General features: G+C 44.8%; 1 protein-coding gene across 4 annotated transcripts in view; it reads left to right on the top strand.

Moving 5' to 3' along the window:
* Positions 1-20,341, top strand: part of KANK1 (KN motif and ankyrin repeat domains 1) — a 133,157-nt gene that overhangs the window by 87,606 nt on the left and 25,210 nt on the right. For 3 of the 4 annotated variants that reach the window (XM_083883722.1, XM_083883720.1, XM_083883721.1), the window contains one exon: positions 16,725-19,373. In XM_083883722.1, coding sequence (XP_083739848.1) covers positions 16,725-19,373 — 2,649 coding nt within the window. Of the gene's footprint in view, positions 1-15,470; positions 15,749-16,724; positions 19,374-20,341 lie in introns of those variants that run through there. The other variant, XM_083883719.1, reaches the window with a different exon arrangement.

Below are 20,341 nucleotides of genomic sequence, written 5' to 3'. Positions count from 1 at the left end.
ACTTACAAGACAGACAACTCAGTGAATTTCCCCCCAAACTATTCTACACTACTCCTCACTTCCCACATTCTTCTGCAGTTAATGAATAATGCATATGAATCTCCTCCCTGTGGGAAGGGAAGATATTTTGTTCCCTTTAAAAGTGCATGGTCCCTCAGGAAAATTACTTGGATGGAAATAGCCTGATGACAGTTGGTTGTCCTTCTGTTTGTAAACACGTGAGTGCCTGCATTTAGATGTGTTCCTTACAAAAGGGTTACTGCTGGAGCAGAAGTCCTTGGGAAGCCTCTTGTAGTGGCCACCTCTCTCCTCCCCCTCTTTTGAGCCATTTGTAAGGCTTTGTATTAGAGATGACAGAAGGGCAGCCCTTCCTGTATCATGTTTTCACAGTACTTTTAGGGGCTGAGGGAGCACTTGGATTTCCCACGTTGGCATTGCTGCTGTATCTCCATTTCCTTCCTCTGGTAACATGACTCCCCTTGGTAGCAGAGTACTATTCCTGCCAGGATGTCTCAGTGCAACCAGCTCTGAGCTTTGGGACAGCAGCATGCTTGTGTCCATCCTGCCCTTTATTTCTGCCATTCCCTCCTCTGATTTCATCCAGAAATTATACTTACCACATTGGCAGAAAGCAGTGGTTGACCTCTGCTGTGGGATATAGGCTGGGGTGTCTGGGGAGAATCAGCAGATCAACCAGGTCCAAAAAGGGCTCTCCTGCTTCCCATCTCTCTAAAACTCTTTATAGAGCATAATCTGTCTCTTGAGAATTTTCTTCTTCTGACTCTTCACACAGATTCTGACAAAACTAAATGCTCAGACGCCTGGAGAGGTAGGTGAGTGTGCAGCCCAGTCATACTCTTTCATGTTTTCTGTCTGTCCTTCCCTATCTTTTGCAAAGACTTCTTACCTGCAGAAGTAGCTAATGTGACCCTTACCCCTTCTCACAGTCCACCCCTTTATTTTGCCCAGTGTCTCCTCCCTACTTATCTTGCACTGTAATTAATGTCTTATGTAACTGTTTCCTCTTTTTTAAATTAATATATTCCCGTATCTTTTTTTCTTTATAACAGTGTGTTGATTTCCTTCAACATATAAGGGCCTGTGATATTTTTGTGTTGCCCTTCAGTATTTGTTTGAAAGTTGGAGGGGGGAAGACGGGGGACACAGACTTTTTAATATCTTGGTTTGAAGGTCTGGTCATATCAGGGTGAGGATCAAATAACCTGATAATTGGGAACAGACTGTACTCCCTATTTAAACCAGACATCCCTTGTCTGGAGGAGTCTCTTACTGCTGAGGGGCATGTTGTTGATGTACTCCTAGCCCCTTCCCCACCCTTGCTTCACACAGCCAACCTCCCTGCCTGCAGCACTGTCATGGTTTGCAGATCAAATAATAGAAGGAAACGCTTGTGCAACTCTACTGATGTTACTGGAATTTCAGGTCTAATACTAGCAAATGGGTCAATTTTTAACACTTCGTGTACACTGTTTTGTAAATCTAAAATGTGCAGCTTTAAAAAAAACCCAACAGTACAGTTCAAGAAAATATAGTAAAGAGCATGGCCGTGGTTGGAAAAAAGTGGACTAATATTTGCATATGATACAAGCATAAAGACAAGATCAGGGCAGTCAGGTTTCAAGGACTTACAAATATCACCAGAGATTTTTTACTTCATAAGGTCCATGGCTAAGTCCTTTCTCCCCCTCCCTCCAGCAGAACTGTAATTCTTTAATTGTAGATATATTTTTCCATATCTTAAGTTACAAAGTTAAGATATTTAACTTTTAAGTTAAAAAGATATATTAACTTTTGTAGACAAAGAGGTATTCCTGTCTAGAATAATTGTCTCCTGCTCCTGTTTTCTTTTTTTTTTTTAATATGGTGGAGACAGATGGCTGTTACATAGCTTTTAAGATTGTCAGGACCTGAGTGTGTTTACATGGCTGTGCATCCACTGCATCACCCTTTAGGCTTTCACTGTTCTCCCTTGTTATCATTAGTTACAGCCCTATTCCCTTCCTCTCTCACACTGTGTCTGCCATACAGGATGGTTGTCCTTCCCTAATAGTCTGTGACTTTTTCCAGTGCTTCATTTCTCCCCAGCTCTCCCCAGGGATGCACAGGGACTTCTCCATGTCTGTACCCTGGAGAGTGCAGGCTGATACCCAACCCTCCTCTGCCTCTGCTCCCTCACAACCCATTTCCAGTGCTGTGGAAAATGCACTGTCAACAATTCTGAGAAAATTACCTGTCCCTTTGCAGAGAAAAGTTTTAAAACTACAACTCTGCAAACCTAAGTGTGGCTCAGCCAGATCATTTCCCAACCCACAGAACAAGACACCAGCACAGCAGCAGGAGAGACATCTCTCTGTGGAACTGTATGTAGCATCTCCTCATCCAGTCCAGCTTTACTGTCCATCACCAATCCTGCTACTGTCTGATGTCCTGCATATTTATCACTTTATCAGTCACACGGTGCATTAACAGGACATGTGTTCTTGCCCATGGATCCCAGTAGGCAGGCCCTGGTTAACTGACCCTGATCTTTTTCTCTGCCAAGGTCATTTGCTTAGTGGGTGAGGGAAAGGTTGTGGATGTTTCTTGCCTGAACTAAGTAAGGCTTTTGCCACTGTTTCCCACAACATTCACCTGGAGAGAGGCTGCTCATGGTTTTACCCACTGCTCACTTGGTAAAAAACCATCTGGATGGCCTTGAGAGTGGTGATGGATGGATTACATCCAGTGGTGTTGCCCAGGGCTCACTACTGGGACCAGTCCTGTTTAATTTCTTTACGGATGATCTGGATGAGGGCACATCAAAGCCACTCTCACACAGTTTAGAGACACCAGCTCCAGAGGAGTGTTGATGTGCTGGAGGGCAGGAAGGCTCTGCAGAGGGATCTGCACAGGCTGGATCATGGGCTGAGGCCAATGGTGGGAGGCTCAACAAGGCCCAGGGCTGGGTCCTGCCCTTGGCTCACAACAAGCCCAGGAGTGCCACAGGCTGGGGCAGAGGGGCTGGAAAGCTGCCCACAGGAAAAGGACCTGGGGGTGCTGGTGACAGGGACTGACCAGGAGCCAGCAGTGCCCAGGTGGCCAAGAAGGCCAATGGCATCCAGCAATGGTGTGGGCAGCAGGAGCAGGGCAGGGACTGTCCCCCTGTGCTGGGCACTGGTGAGGCTGCACCTCAAATCTTGTGCTCTGTTATGGGTCCCTCACTCCAAGAAGGACATTGCAGTGCTGGAGGGAGACCAGAGAAGGGCAACAGAGCTGGAGAAGGGTCTGAACACAAATCATTTTAAGAAGCAGCTGAGGGAGCTGGAGTTGTTTAGCCTGGAGAAAAGGAAGCTCAGAGGGGAGCTTATCACTCCCTATAACTCCCTAAAAGGAGGCTGTAGCCAGGTGAGGGTCAGCCTCTTCTCCCAGGCAACAAGTGACAGGATGAGAGGAAAAGGCCTCAGGTTGTGCCAGGGAAGGTTGGATGGGAAAAATTTCTTCACCAAAAAGGTTGCCAAGCTTGGAACAGGCTTCTCAGGAAAGCAGTGAAAACACCATCCCTGAAAATGTTTAAAGGATGTGTAGATGCGCTGCTTGGGAATGGACATGTTCTAGTGGTGAGTTAACAAGTTGTTAATAAGTTGATGATCTTAAAGGTCTTCACCAACCTAAAATTTTCTAAGATTCTAAGAAAACAAAAATATTTCACCAGATATGAAGACTTGAGTGGTCTTCTTGCTCCCACAACAAAACTTCTTACCATAAGCTTTTCCAAGCAGTCACATTGGGAGGACAGTAGGGATTGTTACTTACCTGAGGACACACAAAACACCAAGTAGTTGAAGTTCATTTGTGATGCCAAGCTAGATGGACACTTAACAATAATATGGGATGCATTTATCAGTTCCATCTGAAAACATACATTTGACACTGTGACTTAAAACCCATCCTGGACCACCCCAGCTTGGGAAGTTTCTGAGTTGCAAGTTTCTGTACACCAAGGGGAGAGCTGTTGCTGTATGTTTGCTTGCTTCTTGTGCCCTTCCATAGGCATCTGCTAGGGAGGAGATGAGTGGGCCAGATCAGTTTAATGTCTGACCTCAATGGCTAGCAGGTTTTAAATCATTCTGTGGAAACCAAATTCTGGAAAGCTGTAAAGAAAAAACCAAAACAAAATAGCACATGCCCACTCTCTCACAAAAATTAAAATCTAGAAGAAGCACTTATCCAACCTGCATCAAAATGCAGCAGCTGTTTTGGGGGATAGGAACATAAACCTGACAGTGGTGGGTATGGCCAAGCTCTGTGCTCCCCTGGACTGGATCACTGTAATCGGGCACATTATTTCATTCTTTCCAAGCAGAGCTCCTCCATTGCTGAGGAAATGGTCTGTTGTGGGCACGTGTTTTAAAGAGCTGTGTTTCATCCATCGCCTTTCACAGATCCATTGTCCCCTCTCTGCCTTTTGTTTTCAAAAGGGGTGTGAAATAACCTGCTTTTTAGATAAGAATTTATCAGCTGGATGGCTGCCCATACACCAAACCTCACATTCACTCTGCTTCAGACCAAGTCAGGTTTTTTGGTCGCTGGGGAGCTGTGCTCTGACCTCAGTTTTGTTTCTACTGCAAACAGTAACTGAATTAGTTTATTTGACATTTTAATGATCTCAAAGGCCAAGAAAATAAATACATATATGCTCTTTGCCTTTAGGTTTAGCTGTACCCAGACATGTGCCTCCATATCTGAATTGCTGGACAAGGGCTGATGTGCTGATACTCACTATGGGTTATTACATGCACTCCTGAGGTCTTTTTCAGCCTGCTGAGTTAACAGAGTTTTGAGGACAGTCCACTCAAGGTGCATGACTTGATGAAGTGCCTGTTCAGATGTCAAGCCCTCAAAACCGCAGAGTAACAATAAACAGATGGAGCATGTGGAGACAGCTGCTAAAATCTGTTCTTCTCTAAACAGGATATCATGCTGTCTTTTTTTAGAAAAATGAAACCATATAATGTTAAGATAATTTTTTTTTTTCTTCTCTCTGAGCAGAATCTTAACTCTTGAGAATATTGTTCTGGCTGTTCTCTTTGCTTCCCCATTCCAAGTGTCATTTTTGTTTTCACAACAGAAAACTAGATGGGTATTTTAATGGTCTCCCCTGTTTGGTGTGAAGAACCTGCTGATGGACTTAGAGATGCCCACCACTAACACCTGCAGTGCTGCTGTGCACTGCCTCTTCTCACCTGGCTGGTTAAAAGATGGGGCTTGGAAAGCAGCAAGCACAAAGTAGTGGCTGCAGACAAAGAAATGTTTCAAGGGCTGAATTTTTGCTTTTTTCCTGAACTGAAAACACAGGTTGAGTGTCAGCTGCCCTAGAGTTTTTCTGTCTTCTAGCAGAAACTTCAAACCATGGTTAGGAACTGTTCCCAAATAGGGAGAGCTGCTTTTCTTCATGCATGGGGTGGTTAGAGCACAGACCAAACCAAGCTCATTTAAAATTCAATACCTTTGTGGTCAATAGATGAAACAAGTTGGGTTCTTCAGACTTTTTTTTTGTGAGCTCATGGTTTATACTGGATACATCAGTGACTTGTAATTCAAGGAAATAATTTAAAATTACCTAGAGGGCAGAGAACCTACTTTAGAATCCAACAGCTGATGCCTGGAAGTATTGTATATTACTTTGGTTCATATTAAATGCCACTGAAACTATCAAGACATTCAGGAAACACTTTATTGGAAGTCTGTGCAAATTTAGCTGAGGACATTGGGGCAGACTTGGCCCTTGCTCCTGCCGTTTCAGCACAAGATCCTACTTCTGTTTGAAGTACAGCTCTTCCAGTCTGCAGTGAACTTGGAAATTGTTTTGAGAATTCATGTTCTCCCCCTTTTTGTTTTTTTAACTGTTGAGAATGTGAATGGAAAACACAGAAATAAAGTTATTTTCCTTTAGTCCTGTGAAGTCTTGAGACCTTTGCCCTTGTTAAATGGGTCTGTCACCTTTTAACAGCAACTGTTGTAAGCAGAGGTGAAGAGAGATGGAACTGAGGGCTTTGAGGCTCTTTTTATGATGCTGAGAAGTGAGTCTTCTTGCATCTAGAATTCTTACATCTAGAATTACTTAATACTTGGTGTTATGTGGAAACAGGAAAACTGAATATGGAAAAATTGTGCATTGTTTTCGAAGTGCTTTTACTAGCATGAAGGATATCTTGTATGTTTTGGCTGTGCCTCAGGAAAAAAAAAAGAAACATATACTAAAAGTTTTTATTTTTATCCCTCAAATTATAACCTGTCTTTGAGAAGCATAAATAAAACAAGACTGAATGTAACACAGACAAAATTGCAAGCAGCGGTGGTTACAACAGGGGCAATTGTTCTGCCCAAATTATATCAATGAACCTTTCTGTGCTCTCAGTCTACATGTGGGAGTGAGAAGTAAGAGAGGTGGGTGGGGGTAAAGGGCTTGGGGAGGAAGGGAGAACACAGGGTAGAAGAGAAGTGACCTGAACTTGTAATTACTTTTTGGGAATTATATATGTCTTCTTCAGAAAAAGAAAAAAACAAACAAACAAACAAAACACCCTGAAAACAAACCAAACAAATGAAAAAGAAAAGAAAAAAAAAAAAAAAGCCCAACAAAACAGCCAGAAACCCAACATCATTTTAGTGTGTCACTTGGTACAGTTCCTTTTGTCCTGCTGCCCATTTCGTGTATTTTAACCCTTGGGGAACCAGAGGCACTGCACAGCATGTGCAGCGCTGTGAAGGAAACCACTGGCGCTGGGCTGGGCTGGCTGCCGGGCTGGGACTGTCTCAGGAAATTCCAAATGAGTATAAATAAATGCTCTGTAGCAACCACTGGGCTCCCTGCCTGCTGATGTGTCAGGACTGTGCAGTCCCTTTAAGGCAAAGGAAAAGTGTGCTTCAGATTTAATTTGCTGAAAAACTGAACACAGTCACATCTAGGGGTTTGCTTCTCGTGGATCGGTGAGTGAGACCCTCAGATGGGCTTGGGTGATGAGGAGCTGGCTCTGCTAAAACTAGCCCTTGATGTTCTGACAGGATATCAAGTTGGGATGGGTAGAGGGTTTTTTCCATGTTTTTAATGGTGCTAGGTTAGTCGGGTTGTCTCTCAAGTGCTGCCAGCTGACGAGAGTTTGCATTTGGGTTTTTAGGCACCTCTGGTGGCCTCTTTGTTTTTGTCCTTATGTACTCTTTCTACTCTTACACACTCAAGCTACTCTTAGTTTGTTTCCTTCAACAAGCACAGGTTTTCTCATGGAAGATTAGTATTGTGAAACCTCTAGTGAAGGGAGCAGGGCTGTGCATCTAATTGCTGCAAAGCATCACCTCAAAAGCGGAAAGGTAGCTGTTGCCCTCAAAGTTGCTAATTTTGGATATTTTTCATAGACTTTCAACTATAAAGCACTGGTTTCAGTTATTTAGAATTAACGCAGACAAGTAATACTAATAATGTCCTTTTCTGTGTTTAATCTGGTGACTGCTTGTTAAACTTTTTTGAGAAAAATCAGTTTGTTGTTCTAAACTATTTTGAATGCAGAGGAAAAGGTTTCAGTTTTTTTGGCAAATGCAGATCAGTTAGGCTTTTGAAGTTTGGAAAGCAAAACACATCTTATAGAAGGAATCAGTATTAAATTAATATAAAGAAGGGGAGGAGTGAACAATTCCCAGTATTTGAAATATCAAACTGATTATGCAGCATAAACCATATTTCTTATGGAGGCAAGCATGTGACAAAATAATGTCCCTCTAGGACTCATAAAAACAAATATTTGTTGAACCATTCTTACAGAAGACAATTCTTCCATTTTTTCCACTCTGTGCACAGCTGTAAGACAAAACTAAAATTGTAAATCAGTTTTAGTACTCCACAGCAGGTTTATATCCCAGGAGTCCAGGTTCTTTCCTGATGGTTATTCCTGTTACAATAGCCCTATGTATCTATTCTCCACTTCTCACCTCTTCAGAGATTTATAAGCAGAGAAAGGTAATGACATTATAAATCTAAATATTTTGGTTTTGTGATTCAGTTGTTCTTGGATAGAAAGTGAATACAGCCTTCTTTGCTTGTGCTTCAGCAGGTAACACTGATGCAACTTTGTGTTAAATGACATTTTCAGGCAAACACCCAGCTTGCATTCATGACTTCCTCAGAGAGATGATTTGGATACATAAGAAAGGAAAAGCAGAATTTAGGGGTTTGCTCCTCTTTTGCTTTACCAGCCTTTTACCTGAGTTTTGTGAAGCCCATCGTACTATGTGGGTTCAAGCCCTGGACTTTGTAACTATTTTTTCCTTGGTCACTTTTATTGTGATAATGAAGTAGTGTAAAGCAATAGGGGATGAAGGACTGTTGGAAGAGTGGAGCAGGTGTGCCACATTTTCAGGGGTTGGTAGGGGAGCTGTGGGGTCACAGAGAGGACAGCAAGGTGCTTCACCAACACTGGGGGTGAACCTTGTGTTCATCACTTGCTTTCAGTGTAAGACAAGCTCTTTCTTTCTCAGTTACATTGCTTTACATGGGCATTAATGAGGCATTGGTGGAGGATAATTTGGGAAGCACATCACTGAAGTAAAACTAAGGCTGTTCCTGACTTAGCTGACAGTGGACCTGCTGGTCATGCCCAAAGCCCAGGACACCCCACAGGTGAACTGTGACAGCAATTTGCCAAAGCACCCACTGTTCCAGTTCTTTCTGTCCAGAGGTGGCAGTGCTGTTGGTAACAGGAGCAGGCACCACTGTGGTTTCTGCTCTGCTCTTCCTTGCTGCTGGTGGGGGCACTCAGCAGACTGAGGCAATGATTTTATCCCTTCCCACCCATGCCCTGCATCCTGCCACTCGTACTTTGACTGCCCTTGGGACCTCTGAGTCAGAAACTGGGGTGGAGGCAAGACAGCTTAGCCTCTTAGCTTTTTTTTGGTTAATGGCCTTGAGATGGTGCACACACAAGGCATCCCAGCACAAAACTGCCAGATATTGAGCAACTGAGTATGTATTCTTATTCCAAAGTACTCCTGTTCCAAAAGGAGATTTATTGTGAGCTTCAAATAATGGAGTTGTCAGTGATATAAAGCAGATTTTGTGAAGTTTGATAGGGGGGCATTTTGCAGTCATTCTCAAGATGTTTGGGCTTTTACTTTCCCAGGAACATATTTTTCATTTAAAAGATTATCTCTTTATTCACTGTTAATTAATTTGCACAGCTTTCCTATAGTATGTATTTTCTAGTTTGAATTAATTTCTGTTTGAGCTGCAAGTTTTCAGTTGACAGATTCTGGAAGTCCAAGTTTTAGACATTAAAAAGTCTAGAGAAGGTTCAAAAGGTGTCTTTCCAGAAGGTGGTTTTTGCTTTCAGCTCACAGAAATAACTTTTGGCTGTGGGTATATAATGTTCAGATATAAATTCTGTAGGTAAGTCTTTTTGTACCATGTGAAAGAAAACATTTAATGGTGTAAAAATGGGTAATGTGACCTTGAAAGACCCTGTTCTGATACCAGAAGGGCTATTCACTACATGTATGCTCCTTTGATTAGCTGGCTGGTAAGCCTTCTGAGCATTCTGTCATAGCTGGCAAATATGTACCAAAGAGAAGAACAAAAGCTAGGGTCTCCTCTTAACCTGTACAAGGTTAAAGAATAATTCTGTGGTTGAGGAATCGATCCCTGAGGAGGAGGTGACAGTGGGACATCCAGATTTAGTGCATCCATCTGATCACCAGTACCAAAGCCAAGAGCTGGCCAGTCAGTCTCCCTTCAGTGCAAGATAAGATCATGGAGGAGATCCTCCTGAAAATGAAAAATAAGGAGGTGTTTGCTGAAAGGTCACTGAGGGCACACCATGCCCAACAAACAGGGGGGCCTTCCATGGTTGGGTTACAGTGGATGCTGGGATGAGGGAAGATCGACCAATATCATTTACCTGGACTTGTGCAAAGTATTTGGGACTGTCTTGCACAACATCCTGGTCTCTAAACCAGAGAAACATGGATTTGGTGGATGTATAAAGAACAGGCTGGATGTTTGCACTCAGAAGAGTTGGGTTCAACAGCTCAATGTCCAAATGAAGATGAGTGATCTCCTCACACATAGGTCAGTTTGGGACTGGTGCTGTTTAATGTCTTTATAAACAACATGATCAGTGGTAGCACCCTCAACACCTCTGCCAGTGATACCAAGCCGTGTTCATGGTGTGGTCAACACTCCAGAGGGCAGAGATGCCATCCAAAAGGGACTGACAAGCTTGAGAGATGACCCTGTGTCCTCAAGTACAGCAAAGCCAAGTGTAAGGTTCTACATTGGGGCAATCTCTACCACAAATACAGGCTGAGCAGAGAATGGACTGAGAGCAGCCTGAGGGAGAAAGATTTGGGGATGTTGTTAGGCAAGAAGCTCTAAATAACCCAGCAATGTGTATTTGCAGCCCATAAAGCCAAATGCATCTTGGGCTTCATCCATAGGAGTGTGACCAACTGGTCAAGGGAGCTGGATTCTCCAGCTTTTCTCCACTCTTGTGAGACCCCACCTGGAATACTGTGTCCAAGTCTGGATCCCCCAGCATAAGAGGGATGTGGACCTGCTGGAGTGAGTTCAGAGGAGGATCATTAAGATGATCAGAGGGCTGGAGCATCTCTCCCATGAAGAAAGGCTGGGAGAGTGTGAGTTGTTCAGCCTGGAGAAGTGAAGCCTCCAGGGAGACCTTCCAGCAACATTCCTAGCCCCTATGGGGGGTGCCTGCAAGAAAGCTGGAGAGGCACTTCTTATGAGGGCATGTAGTGATGCTTTTAATGTTATTTGCATTGTGGCTGTGGTTGTTTTTTCTCTTATTGCTGTAATCATCCTAGAAACAGTGTGGTATTAAAAGAGCAGATCAATTCTTTAAATTCCTTCTCCCACCAATATTGCATGGTAAATGAGCCATCTTAGCCCAGTGCCATGGTGTTTTGTGTTCCTAGCACAAGCAAAACACAGCAGCCACCTGAACCATCTCTCTTCAACTGATGCTGCTTATGTTCATAAGGTACTGTCCTTAATTCAGATCTCTGTGGTTTAACCACTGCAAATATCTGAGCTGGAGCATCTACCTTATGAAATAAAACCCTGTTTACTGTACAGTGGTGTAGCTTCATGCCTTCTCCATTATTCTCAGGGAAGTTGCTATCCCCCACTTTATGATTACAACCCCCACCCTAAAGCACTAAGTATTTAGATGTCAGATTTAAAAGTCAGCTCTCCAGCTGGGGTATTGACACATAAATTTTGAAAAGTAATCTAAAAACCATATATAAATGTTTTCCCAGTTTTCTACCCCTCATTTTTCTTTCAGATTAAATTTGCAGCAAACATTTTACACCGGAGATTTATTTGTTTGGTAAAATGTGCAGTAAATGCTGCTGTGTAACAGGAGAACCCTCCATCCCTGTAAGTGTGAGTTTAGTAGCAGGGTCTGTTACTCCTCTCTGGCTGGGGAATTTCTGGTTTGGACTGTGGTACCCCATACCCACCAGTATCAGGTGCACCAGGAGTTAAATCACATTTCCTTGGAGCATAACTGTAGCTGAGTATGAGCAAAACAGATTACCTTCCTTACAAGGCAGTATTTATGGGTTGGTTTTGCATGGCAGACAAAGAGAGGAAGGTGTTATCAGCCACAGCCACAGCACAGTGTAGCATTCTGGGCAGTGGTGCAGTGTTCTTGTACAAGCAGAGCTGGGCCATCCCAGCTGCACAGCTTGGTCATGAGCAGCTTGGTGGCTTAATTCCTGTGCTGTGGTGCCTTTCCTCCTTGCAGAAGATGAGCAGCCAGCTGGGGCAGTGTGTACTCCACACCTGTGGTGTGCTTCACACTGCCACTTTGTGCTTTACCTGCAAAGAGAAAAATGAAACACTTGATGCTCCTGCTGTGTCTGGAAAGGTACAGAAATTATTTGCTGTTTCTCTGAGCTTTTCTCTTAAAAAAATATCTTTTAGGTCAACTAAAGTTTAGTTTTTGGACTTTTTCCCACCAGCACTTTTGAAAGCAATAGAGATCTAGATTGAATTGCTGGGGAGCAAGTAGTTTTATGGCATCTTCTGTATGTTGCTAGCCAAGAGAAAAATGATAAAATGAGTGTGGAAGGTTAAGATCTACTTTCCAAGAAGTTTTATTCTGGTTGTTTTGTTTAACTTACAAATACTTGAAAAGGAGAATGAAAGAAAAATGGTCAAATAATCAGTTTTCCTTAAAAAAAAAGTGCTGGGCCTCATAAGTATTGGATCTTTTCAGAAGCTGTGACTGGTATTTATATGTGGTGGAGTGAAGAAAAAGAACAAAAGTAGTATTTTGGAGGTAGGGAGAGAAAGGGAAAATTCACCAATTTATTCTCTGTTGTAGTAAAGACTCAAAAAATCGGAATTTTTAAAATTAATTTGTTTTCCTGCACCAGATAAGCTTTCAAGTTGAAGTTGAGCATATAAAAATACTGATTTGACTCCATTTATGCCAAACTATTGCCTCTGTATTTTTTCCTTTGCAACATTCTTTATGAATTGTCTTACGCCATAACTCTGGAAGGAGACTGTTATTCATAACAATATTTCAATGAAAAATACTAATTTATTAGCAGTCAGAGCCATGAAAAAAAATGTGTTAGAGCAGAATATCATAACCAGATGGAGAGAAAAGGCTTAACATGTGATATCTGTATTTTTCAAGGTACTCCAGACTTTCAGTGTTGGACACAGGTCTTCAGTTGCTTCTCCTTGCTTTTCTTGGACTCTCCAAGGCAGCTCTACAATAAAGGTTTTCTAGCTTGCAGAACCAGAACTCAATGTCTGCCCACATTTCCCTTGCTTTTGTCTTCCTGAGAAGACTTGTAGCACAGAAATTAAATATTCTATTCTTTTTCCAGTTCTCCTGGTCTGAAAGCTGCCATGATTAGTGTGGACTCAGGTAGAGCTGACTCAATATTTTAATATACTGATGTTCTTGTGTTGTGCATTGGATAGGATATAATTTAATAGAAGTTGGCAAGACTGGAATGTTTGGACAGAGCCAGTCCCAACAGCACAGAAAGTGAGAATTGAGGAGTACATTTTTTAAATGCTACTTGTGTCCTGCCCATGGTTATCCTGTAGCAGGGAGAGGGAAATGAAGCCTTTGTGTACTTCTGAAGAAATGCATTAATAATGACACTACCACAACGAGGTCTCTATGCTTCATAGAGTGCTCTGCTTCACTGGTACTGGCTTTAAAACATGATGTGTTTGTGTCTCATCACATTTGGACTTGATGATCTTAAAGGTCTTTTCCAACCTTCCTTTTTTATGAAAAGAAGAGTGTCTACTGCATCTGTACAGACAAAAGTGTATGTGTTTGTGCATCTGCACATGTGATTAATATTTGCCTGATACACTGCAGAGGCTGGGGAATAGTTCTAACTTTACAGTGTCCATGATCAACTGGCCAAGGAGGAGACAAGGAGCCTAACAAGAGTGTTTGTACCGTGTGGTATTTGCTGTAATACTTCTCTGTGTGGGCATAGGAATCTTTGGTTGACTTCAGGCCTTTGGGCATGAAGGGACACTGCTTCCCCTGAGGTTAATCTGAGGTACCTGCTGGTGTAGCATTTTGGAACTCACCAACCACAGCTAAGGAAGTCAGTGTATGCATGGTTCATCCATGACCTAATGGCTGAAAAGGGCTGCACCTTTACCAGGTATTTATTAATTTCATTTTTATTAGATTTTTTTTTTCCCTTTTAGAGCCAGCAAAGCCACTTTTATTGCTTCAAAAACAACCATCCATTTTGTTTTGTTTCACGTTTAACAGGTACAACCATTTTGACCCTTTTCTCTGAGACAACAAAATGCACAAAGGCTTGGCACAGCTCCTGCATGGTGCAGCAGTGCTGTGTTGGTGGCAGTGGATTGCATGCCTGATCCTCTTTTGTCCTAACATTATCAAGAAGCGTCTCCAGAGATCTGCTGACAATACTGGGATTGCATTTGTGGAATGCTCAGTGTATTGTTTTTAAGGAGAAGCAGCAGGCACTGAGCTCCACTCTCTGTCTTGTGCTTGTGCCACACACAAACTGTGTCCTGGCAGTGCTGCCAGCTTAAGGGAGGACCAGTGAGATTCCACTGTGAAGACACTGAGCTGTCTGCACATGTTGTGGAGAAGTTTAGTGAGGGATTCAGTGTCAGCCTGGTTGTTTCTTTATTACTATTTATTTTTTATAGGTTCCTGTTGAGCTAATTCCATGAGGAGTTCTGTTTCTAATTCCATGAATAACAAAATACATAAGAGAATCCCAGTTTTACTCCCATGACTGAACATGAGATTTGCATGCCCTTTTAGAGTTTTTCATGAATATTTTTCCAAAGATGCATTAATTCTTAAGTCCTAGGCCCTTCACAGAAGGAGAGTCTGTTCCTCCCTCCCCCATCCAACACTTATGCATTGTTCCCAAAGACAGTTTAGGGAAACTGTTTGAATACACTGCTGTAGTGATGGGAAAATTAGAGATGTTGCTGGGTAGGAAGACAAGGACCAGGACAAGCAAAGGAAAGGAGCTGGGGAAAATGGGACAACAGGTAAAACTGATGGAGCTTGAATTTACCTGGGCTGGGTAAAGTGACTAGAACCAAACCTGAGATGAGGGGTGAGAGTATAACCAGATTTTGGTCTAAAACTGGTGGTGGAAGCAAATGGATGTGAGTAGAGGAAATGGTTGAAGAATCCAAAGTATGAGAAGAAGGCAAAAAGAATCCAGGAGGATACAGGGAATGAGGGACAAGGAGAGGGTGGGCACAAACCCAGGGTGCAGGCAGGACCAACACAGGGTGTGGAGAGTTGTTTGTCTGCAGGGGATGGAGCCAGCGTGAGAATCTGGGCACACAGTTCTGACTTCAAGGAGGAAGACGAGTAATTTAGAGAATATGCTCTCATTCTCTCCATGGCAGTGGGAGTCCTGAGATATTTTTTTTTCCCCTGCCTGACACTGAGGCAGTCCTGCTGGACAGAGCTGAGCTGTGTGTCTGAAGTGTTTTTGTGTGCATGTATTTTTTGCTTCCAGTGGTATTCAGATGGCTATTTTGGGTGTATCTGTAAGTAAATACCACACCATAGCGACACTCCAGTCTTTCAGCAGAAACATGTGGTCTGGGGGGGGGGGGGGGGTTGTTTGTGTCTGTCTGTCTGTCTGCACTGCAGAGCAGAGGTGATCTGGTGCCTGTGTCTGTGCCTCCATCCTGTTCTTTTCCCCAACCAGGGATGGTAGCATTCTTCTCTTCTCACAGCATGTCCCCTGGTAGCCAAAAACCATGGCGGATCTCCCTGAAAGCCCCCACACTGCTCACAGGCGACGCTTTTCTTCAGCCAGCCAAGGAGACTGGAAAAACAGGAGCTTCCCCCCCTGCGCCGCAAACCTTTTCAGTACAACATTAAGTCACTTCCTGTAGTTGCAGCGAGTCGAGAGCTTTTTTTTTTTCTTTTTCCCTCCCCTCCTCTTTGCCCTCCTCCTATCCTGAGGTTTATATTCCCTTAAGAAGACGAGGGTTGCAAAGCTCTCCTTTTGGAAGCGAGAGGGAGCGTGGGGGAGGACTGGCTCTTCCTTATGGGGTGAAGCAGGAGCAAAAATCCCCAGGGAGGCAGGGCTGTCCGGCGTGTGTGACACATGAAGCTAGGACAGCCATACGTGGCTGGAAAATTTGCAGTGTGGGGGCAGAGGCATGTGGCTAAGTCAGGTAACCGGAAAGCCGGCTTTTATTAATTCCTCCAGCGCGTAACTTGGATTAGTTGTTTTTCCGTTTTTTCAGGGTTTTTTTTCTTCTTTTTTTTTCTTTTTCTTTTTTTTTTTTTCTTTTTTCTTTTTTTTTTCCCCTTTATTTGTATTTTTTCCTCCTGCCAAGTATGAGCAGGTTGTGTATGGCAGTGCTGCATGTAAATACACAGCTCTGAGAAAACCCAGCAGATGTATTGAAACTTTTTGTTTAGATTGCTTCAGGAACAGGTGAGTGAGTCCTGCATCTGGAGGGTGGGTGAGTGCACCTCTGGTTCCCTGAGCACTGGAGTTTGGGACCCTGCTGGGATGGGGTCTTGCTGCCTGTCGTGGTGGTGGGAGCTTCACAGAGTTTAAAAGGAAAGAGGCAGAGGTGCTGGTGGACGTAATGTGAGCTGAGGTGAGAGCACATTGGTGCTCTCACTTGCCAGAGCCATCAGACAGTGCTGCAGAGCTGTGCAAAGTCTAATGGCATCAGTTGCATAAGGAGCGGGGTCAGAGTTCCCATTGCCTGCTTGAATGCACCCTCTAGAGAAGTCAGTCTCCAGATGATTCCTGTGTGGTATGTTGTAATCCTGTGGTCTGTACGTGATAATATTGCATGTGTGAAAGCTTGGTGGGGCACGGGAAGACTGGAAGGGTTTGAGCAAGGGCAGCTTTGAGCTGCTGGCCGTGCCTCTTTCATTAGCAGACGTTATCTCTGTGTACCCATGTGCTCACATTTCCGTGGGCATGCACTTCGCAGCGTTTGAAAACCCTCTGATTAACTTTTAAAAAGTTAATGGGGATTTAGTGTTAAGGGTCAGTCAGCGGAAAGTCGGTCTGTTCGCTGAGCTGCAGCAGCAGTTTCTGCCTCCCATTCTGCAGTGAGCACCCGTCTTTCCACGCTGGTGTCTGAGTGTGTAGCTTACTGAATGCTGGTCTTGTTCCTTCTTTTCCAGAAAAAGAGGAAGTCACTATAAATGGAGAAGATGAAAAAGAACGGAAAGACCCCTATTTTGTGGAAACACCTTATGGCTACCAGCTAGACTTGGATTTTCTGAAGTATGTGGATGATATACAAAAGGGGAATACCATTAAGAAACTAAACATACGAAAGAGGAGGAAAGCTGTACCAGCCTCTGTGGGTACCAAGAACTCTGGTGGGCACTGCAGTGGCTGGACCTCCACAGAGTCTCTCTCTTCATCAAACAGTGATGAAAACAAGCAATCCTTGGCAACGAGGAGTCAAGTAACCTTGTCCGCCCCTGCAAAACCCTCAGTTTCCTTTGAACTATCTCCTACCTACTTAACTGTCCCAGAGAATAAACAGCTTCCTCCTCCCTCCCCCCAGCCTCCTCGGCACAACCTCCTTGTGACAAAAACCCTCATGGAAACACGGAGGCGACTGGAGCAGGAGAGGATGATGCAGGTCACACCTGGCGATGTCCGCAGACCTCGGCTCTCCAGCTTTGGAGGCATGGGCTCCACAAGCTCCCTCCCCTCTTTCGTGGGATCCAGTGGGTACAGCCACGCGTCTCAGCACCTGCAGAATGGGTATCAGGGGAACGGGGACTATGGTGCCTGTTTCAGCTCCTCACTGGGCAGTTCCATCCGTCACAGCCCCATGAGCTCGGGAATATCCACACCGGTCACCAACGTGAGCCCGCTGCACCTGCAGCACATCAGGGAGCAAATGGCCATCGCCCTCAAGCGTCTCAAGGAGCTCGAGGAGCAAGTCAAGACTATTCCTGTGCTGCAGGTCAAAATCTCAGTGTTGCAGGAGGAGAAGAGGCACATGATGGCCGAACTCAAAAACCACAGGAAAGCCACTCAAAACGACACGTACGGTTTCAGAAAGCGATCCTACAGCGCGGGAAATGCTGAGCAGTGGGAGCACATGTCTCAGGTGAGAAGAGGTGGAGAACTGTATATAGATTGTGAGGAGGAGATGGAGAGTGTGGAGCAGAGCTCTCAGAGAATAGAGGAGTTCAGGCAACTGACTGCTGAGATGCAAGCACTGGAGAAAAAAATCCAGGACAGCAACTACGAAAGTCCGGCAAACCTTCGGGTGAGCAGAGAAAGCCCGACAAAGGAAGCCAGGTCTGTTGCTGTAGGTGCTGATGAGAACATGAACGACATAGTTATATACAGCAGATCTGCAAGGCAACACAAAGAAGTAGCTGTAGGAACAGAGAAAGAAATCAGGGAGTGTGGAGTTGGGGTGACAGAGGCCATGCTTGGATTGTCTACTGAGGTTGAGAAAGAGATAGAGCTTCAGCAGCAGACCATCGAGGCCCTTAAGGAGAAGATTTACAGACTAGAGGTTCAGTTAAAGGAAACCACCCATGACAGGGAAATGACCAAGTTAAAACAGGAGCTGCAGGCAGCTGGGTCTAGAAAAAAGGTGGATAAAGCCATGATGGCTCAGCCCCACGTTGTCAGTAGGATGGTGGAAGCTGTTGTACAAACGAGAGACCAAATGGTGGGAGACCACGTGGACGTTGCTGATTCGTCAGTGGGGAACCATCTGCAGACCATCAGCATTGGCACCTCCTGCAGACCTGCCATGCAGAGCAGGGCTGTGGGCCCTGAGCTCCTGATGAGCCAGTGGCTGGTGAGGGAGAGGGCAGAGGTGCAGGATCAGGGCACAGGGAGATCCATGGAGCTGCATGATAAATCAGTGGGCACAGAGACAAAGGTCTGTGAGACAGGCGTCAACACAGACGAGCTGTCAGAGGTGCCAAGCCCTTGCCAGGTGGCACAGGTTGGAGCAGTGAGGTCTGTGGGCTGCGGGGACTGCTCTGTGGACGTGGTGGTCTGTGTCCCCAAGGAACACGTGTCCCGTGAAACAGCCACAGAGGCTGTGCCCAGGGCAGAGGCGACGGTGATGGCCGTGCCCTCCACTGCCAGCCAGCAGACCAGCACTGCCTTGGAGATGGTGAACCAGTGCACCAGCACAGAGGTGGCCTGCGTGGCAGAGTGTGGGACTAACACCACCCTGAGCAGCTGTGACAAGCAGACCAGCACGGAGGGTGTGGAGCTGAGGAGTGTGGCAGTAGGGGACGGGCGGGTGAAGGACGTGCACGCCTCTGCCAAGGTGCGCTCAGTTGGGGTGGGCACTGTGCTCTCCAGCCACCCTGGCTCTGAGAAGCCTTCTGCAATAAAAACCAAAGACTGTGGCATTGGACAGATAAGTGTTCATGAGAACTACCTGGTCGGTCTGAAAATGAGGAGCATTGCCTGTGGACCCCCTCCATTGCCAGTTGTCCCAGCTGGCACCAGGAGCATTGGTGTTGGGGGAGAGTCTGTGTGTGACCCCGTCAGTGGTCAGCTGGAGAGCCCCCTGCCTCCCCCTGAGCTGAGGACAGGCTTGGATCACTACATTGAACGTGTGCAGAAGCTGCTGCAGGAACAGCAGATGCTGCTGGCTGAAAACTACAGTGAATTGGCAGAAGCCTTTGGGGAGCCCCACTCCCAGATTGGATCTCTCAACTCACAGCTGCTCAGCACCCTCACCTCCATCAACTCCGTCATGAAGTACGCCAGTACAGAGGAGCTGCGGAGCCTGGACCTTCAGAAGCAGTGCATGGAGAGAAGCACCCCATCAGGTAAGCCCAGCATGGGAGCACACATCTGGGGCACTGTTCAGCTTTTTCAGCTGCAGATGAGTTGCCTGCCAGGCTCTCTGTTAGTTTGGAAGCCACAGGAAGCACAGAGCATAGCGCTGTTGTTGAATGTGCCCATTGGGTGTTCCATCCAGCCCATTGCTGGAGCTGAAAAGGCAGAGGTGGTTTTATCCCTCCCAGTCCAGCAAGCTCTGAAGGTCCTGATGATGGTGGTGCCATGGCTCTGACCGTGCAGGAGAGGTGTCTAAAATTTTGAAAGGTTTGACCACTGTGCAACGTGCAGACTTAATGTTACAACTTTAGGAGTAATTGAGGTTAATGCCTGTGGGTTTGGAATTTTGTGCTGGGCATGCATGTTTATAAAAACAACAGAGTCAGATTTGACACAGCTGAACGTCACATACAGTGTTGGTATCAAACTGACTTGTTACCACAGACATTTGCCTGGATTTTGCAGTGTTTCTTCCAAAGGCACATTGCCTTTGTTCCTTGTGCTGCTCAGACAGAGAGCTGTGGGGTGCTTTCCCCATTCCAGCAGGGCTGATTGCTTTATAATAGGCAACTCCAGAGCACTTCACAGAAACCACATCTTGGGCTTTCTCTGTTCCAGTAACTGTTTGTTGTAATCCCTAGTTACAACCTTGTGTTTGAAAGGCATAATTACTGCTGGAGTTTTTGGTGACACTCAAGAAAGGCAAAAATTGTGATTTAAACACTCCTTGCCTTTAATTTATTAATTAAAAAATATAGAAAAATTAGTGTGAGGGATTTCTTTATTCTCTGGGGCAGACTTGATTACTTTTTAAATTATTTTTTTATGTGTCTGATAGCGTAGTTTAAAATTTGGCCATTTTTTTCTAATATATTATTGTCGAGTGCGTTTACTATTAAGTTTATGAATGTGGCTTCCTGGAAACTAATATGTAGTGCCTGGTGATGACTGTAGATAC

This window comes from Zosterops lateralis, assembly GCF_965231275.1.
Source record: "Zosterops lateralis genome assembly, chromosome: Z".
NCBI classification, from domain to species: Eukaryota; Metazoa; Chordata; class Aves; order Passeriformes; family Zosteropidae; genus Zosterops; species Zosterops lateralis.
Note: the sequence above shows the minus strand (reverse complement) of the source record. Positions and strands in the feature narration are given on the sequence as shown.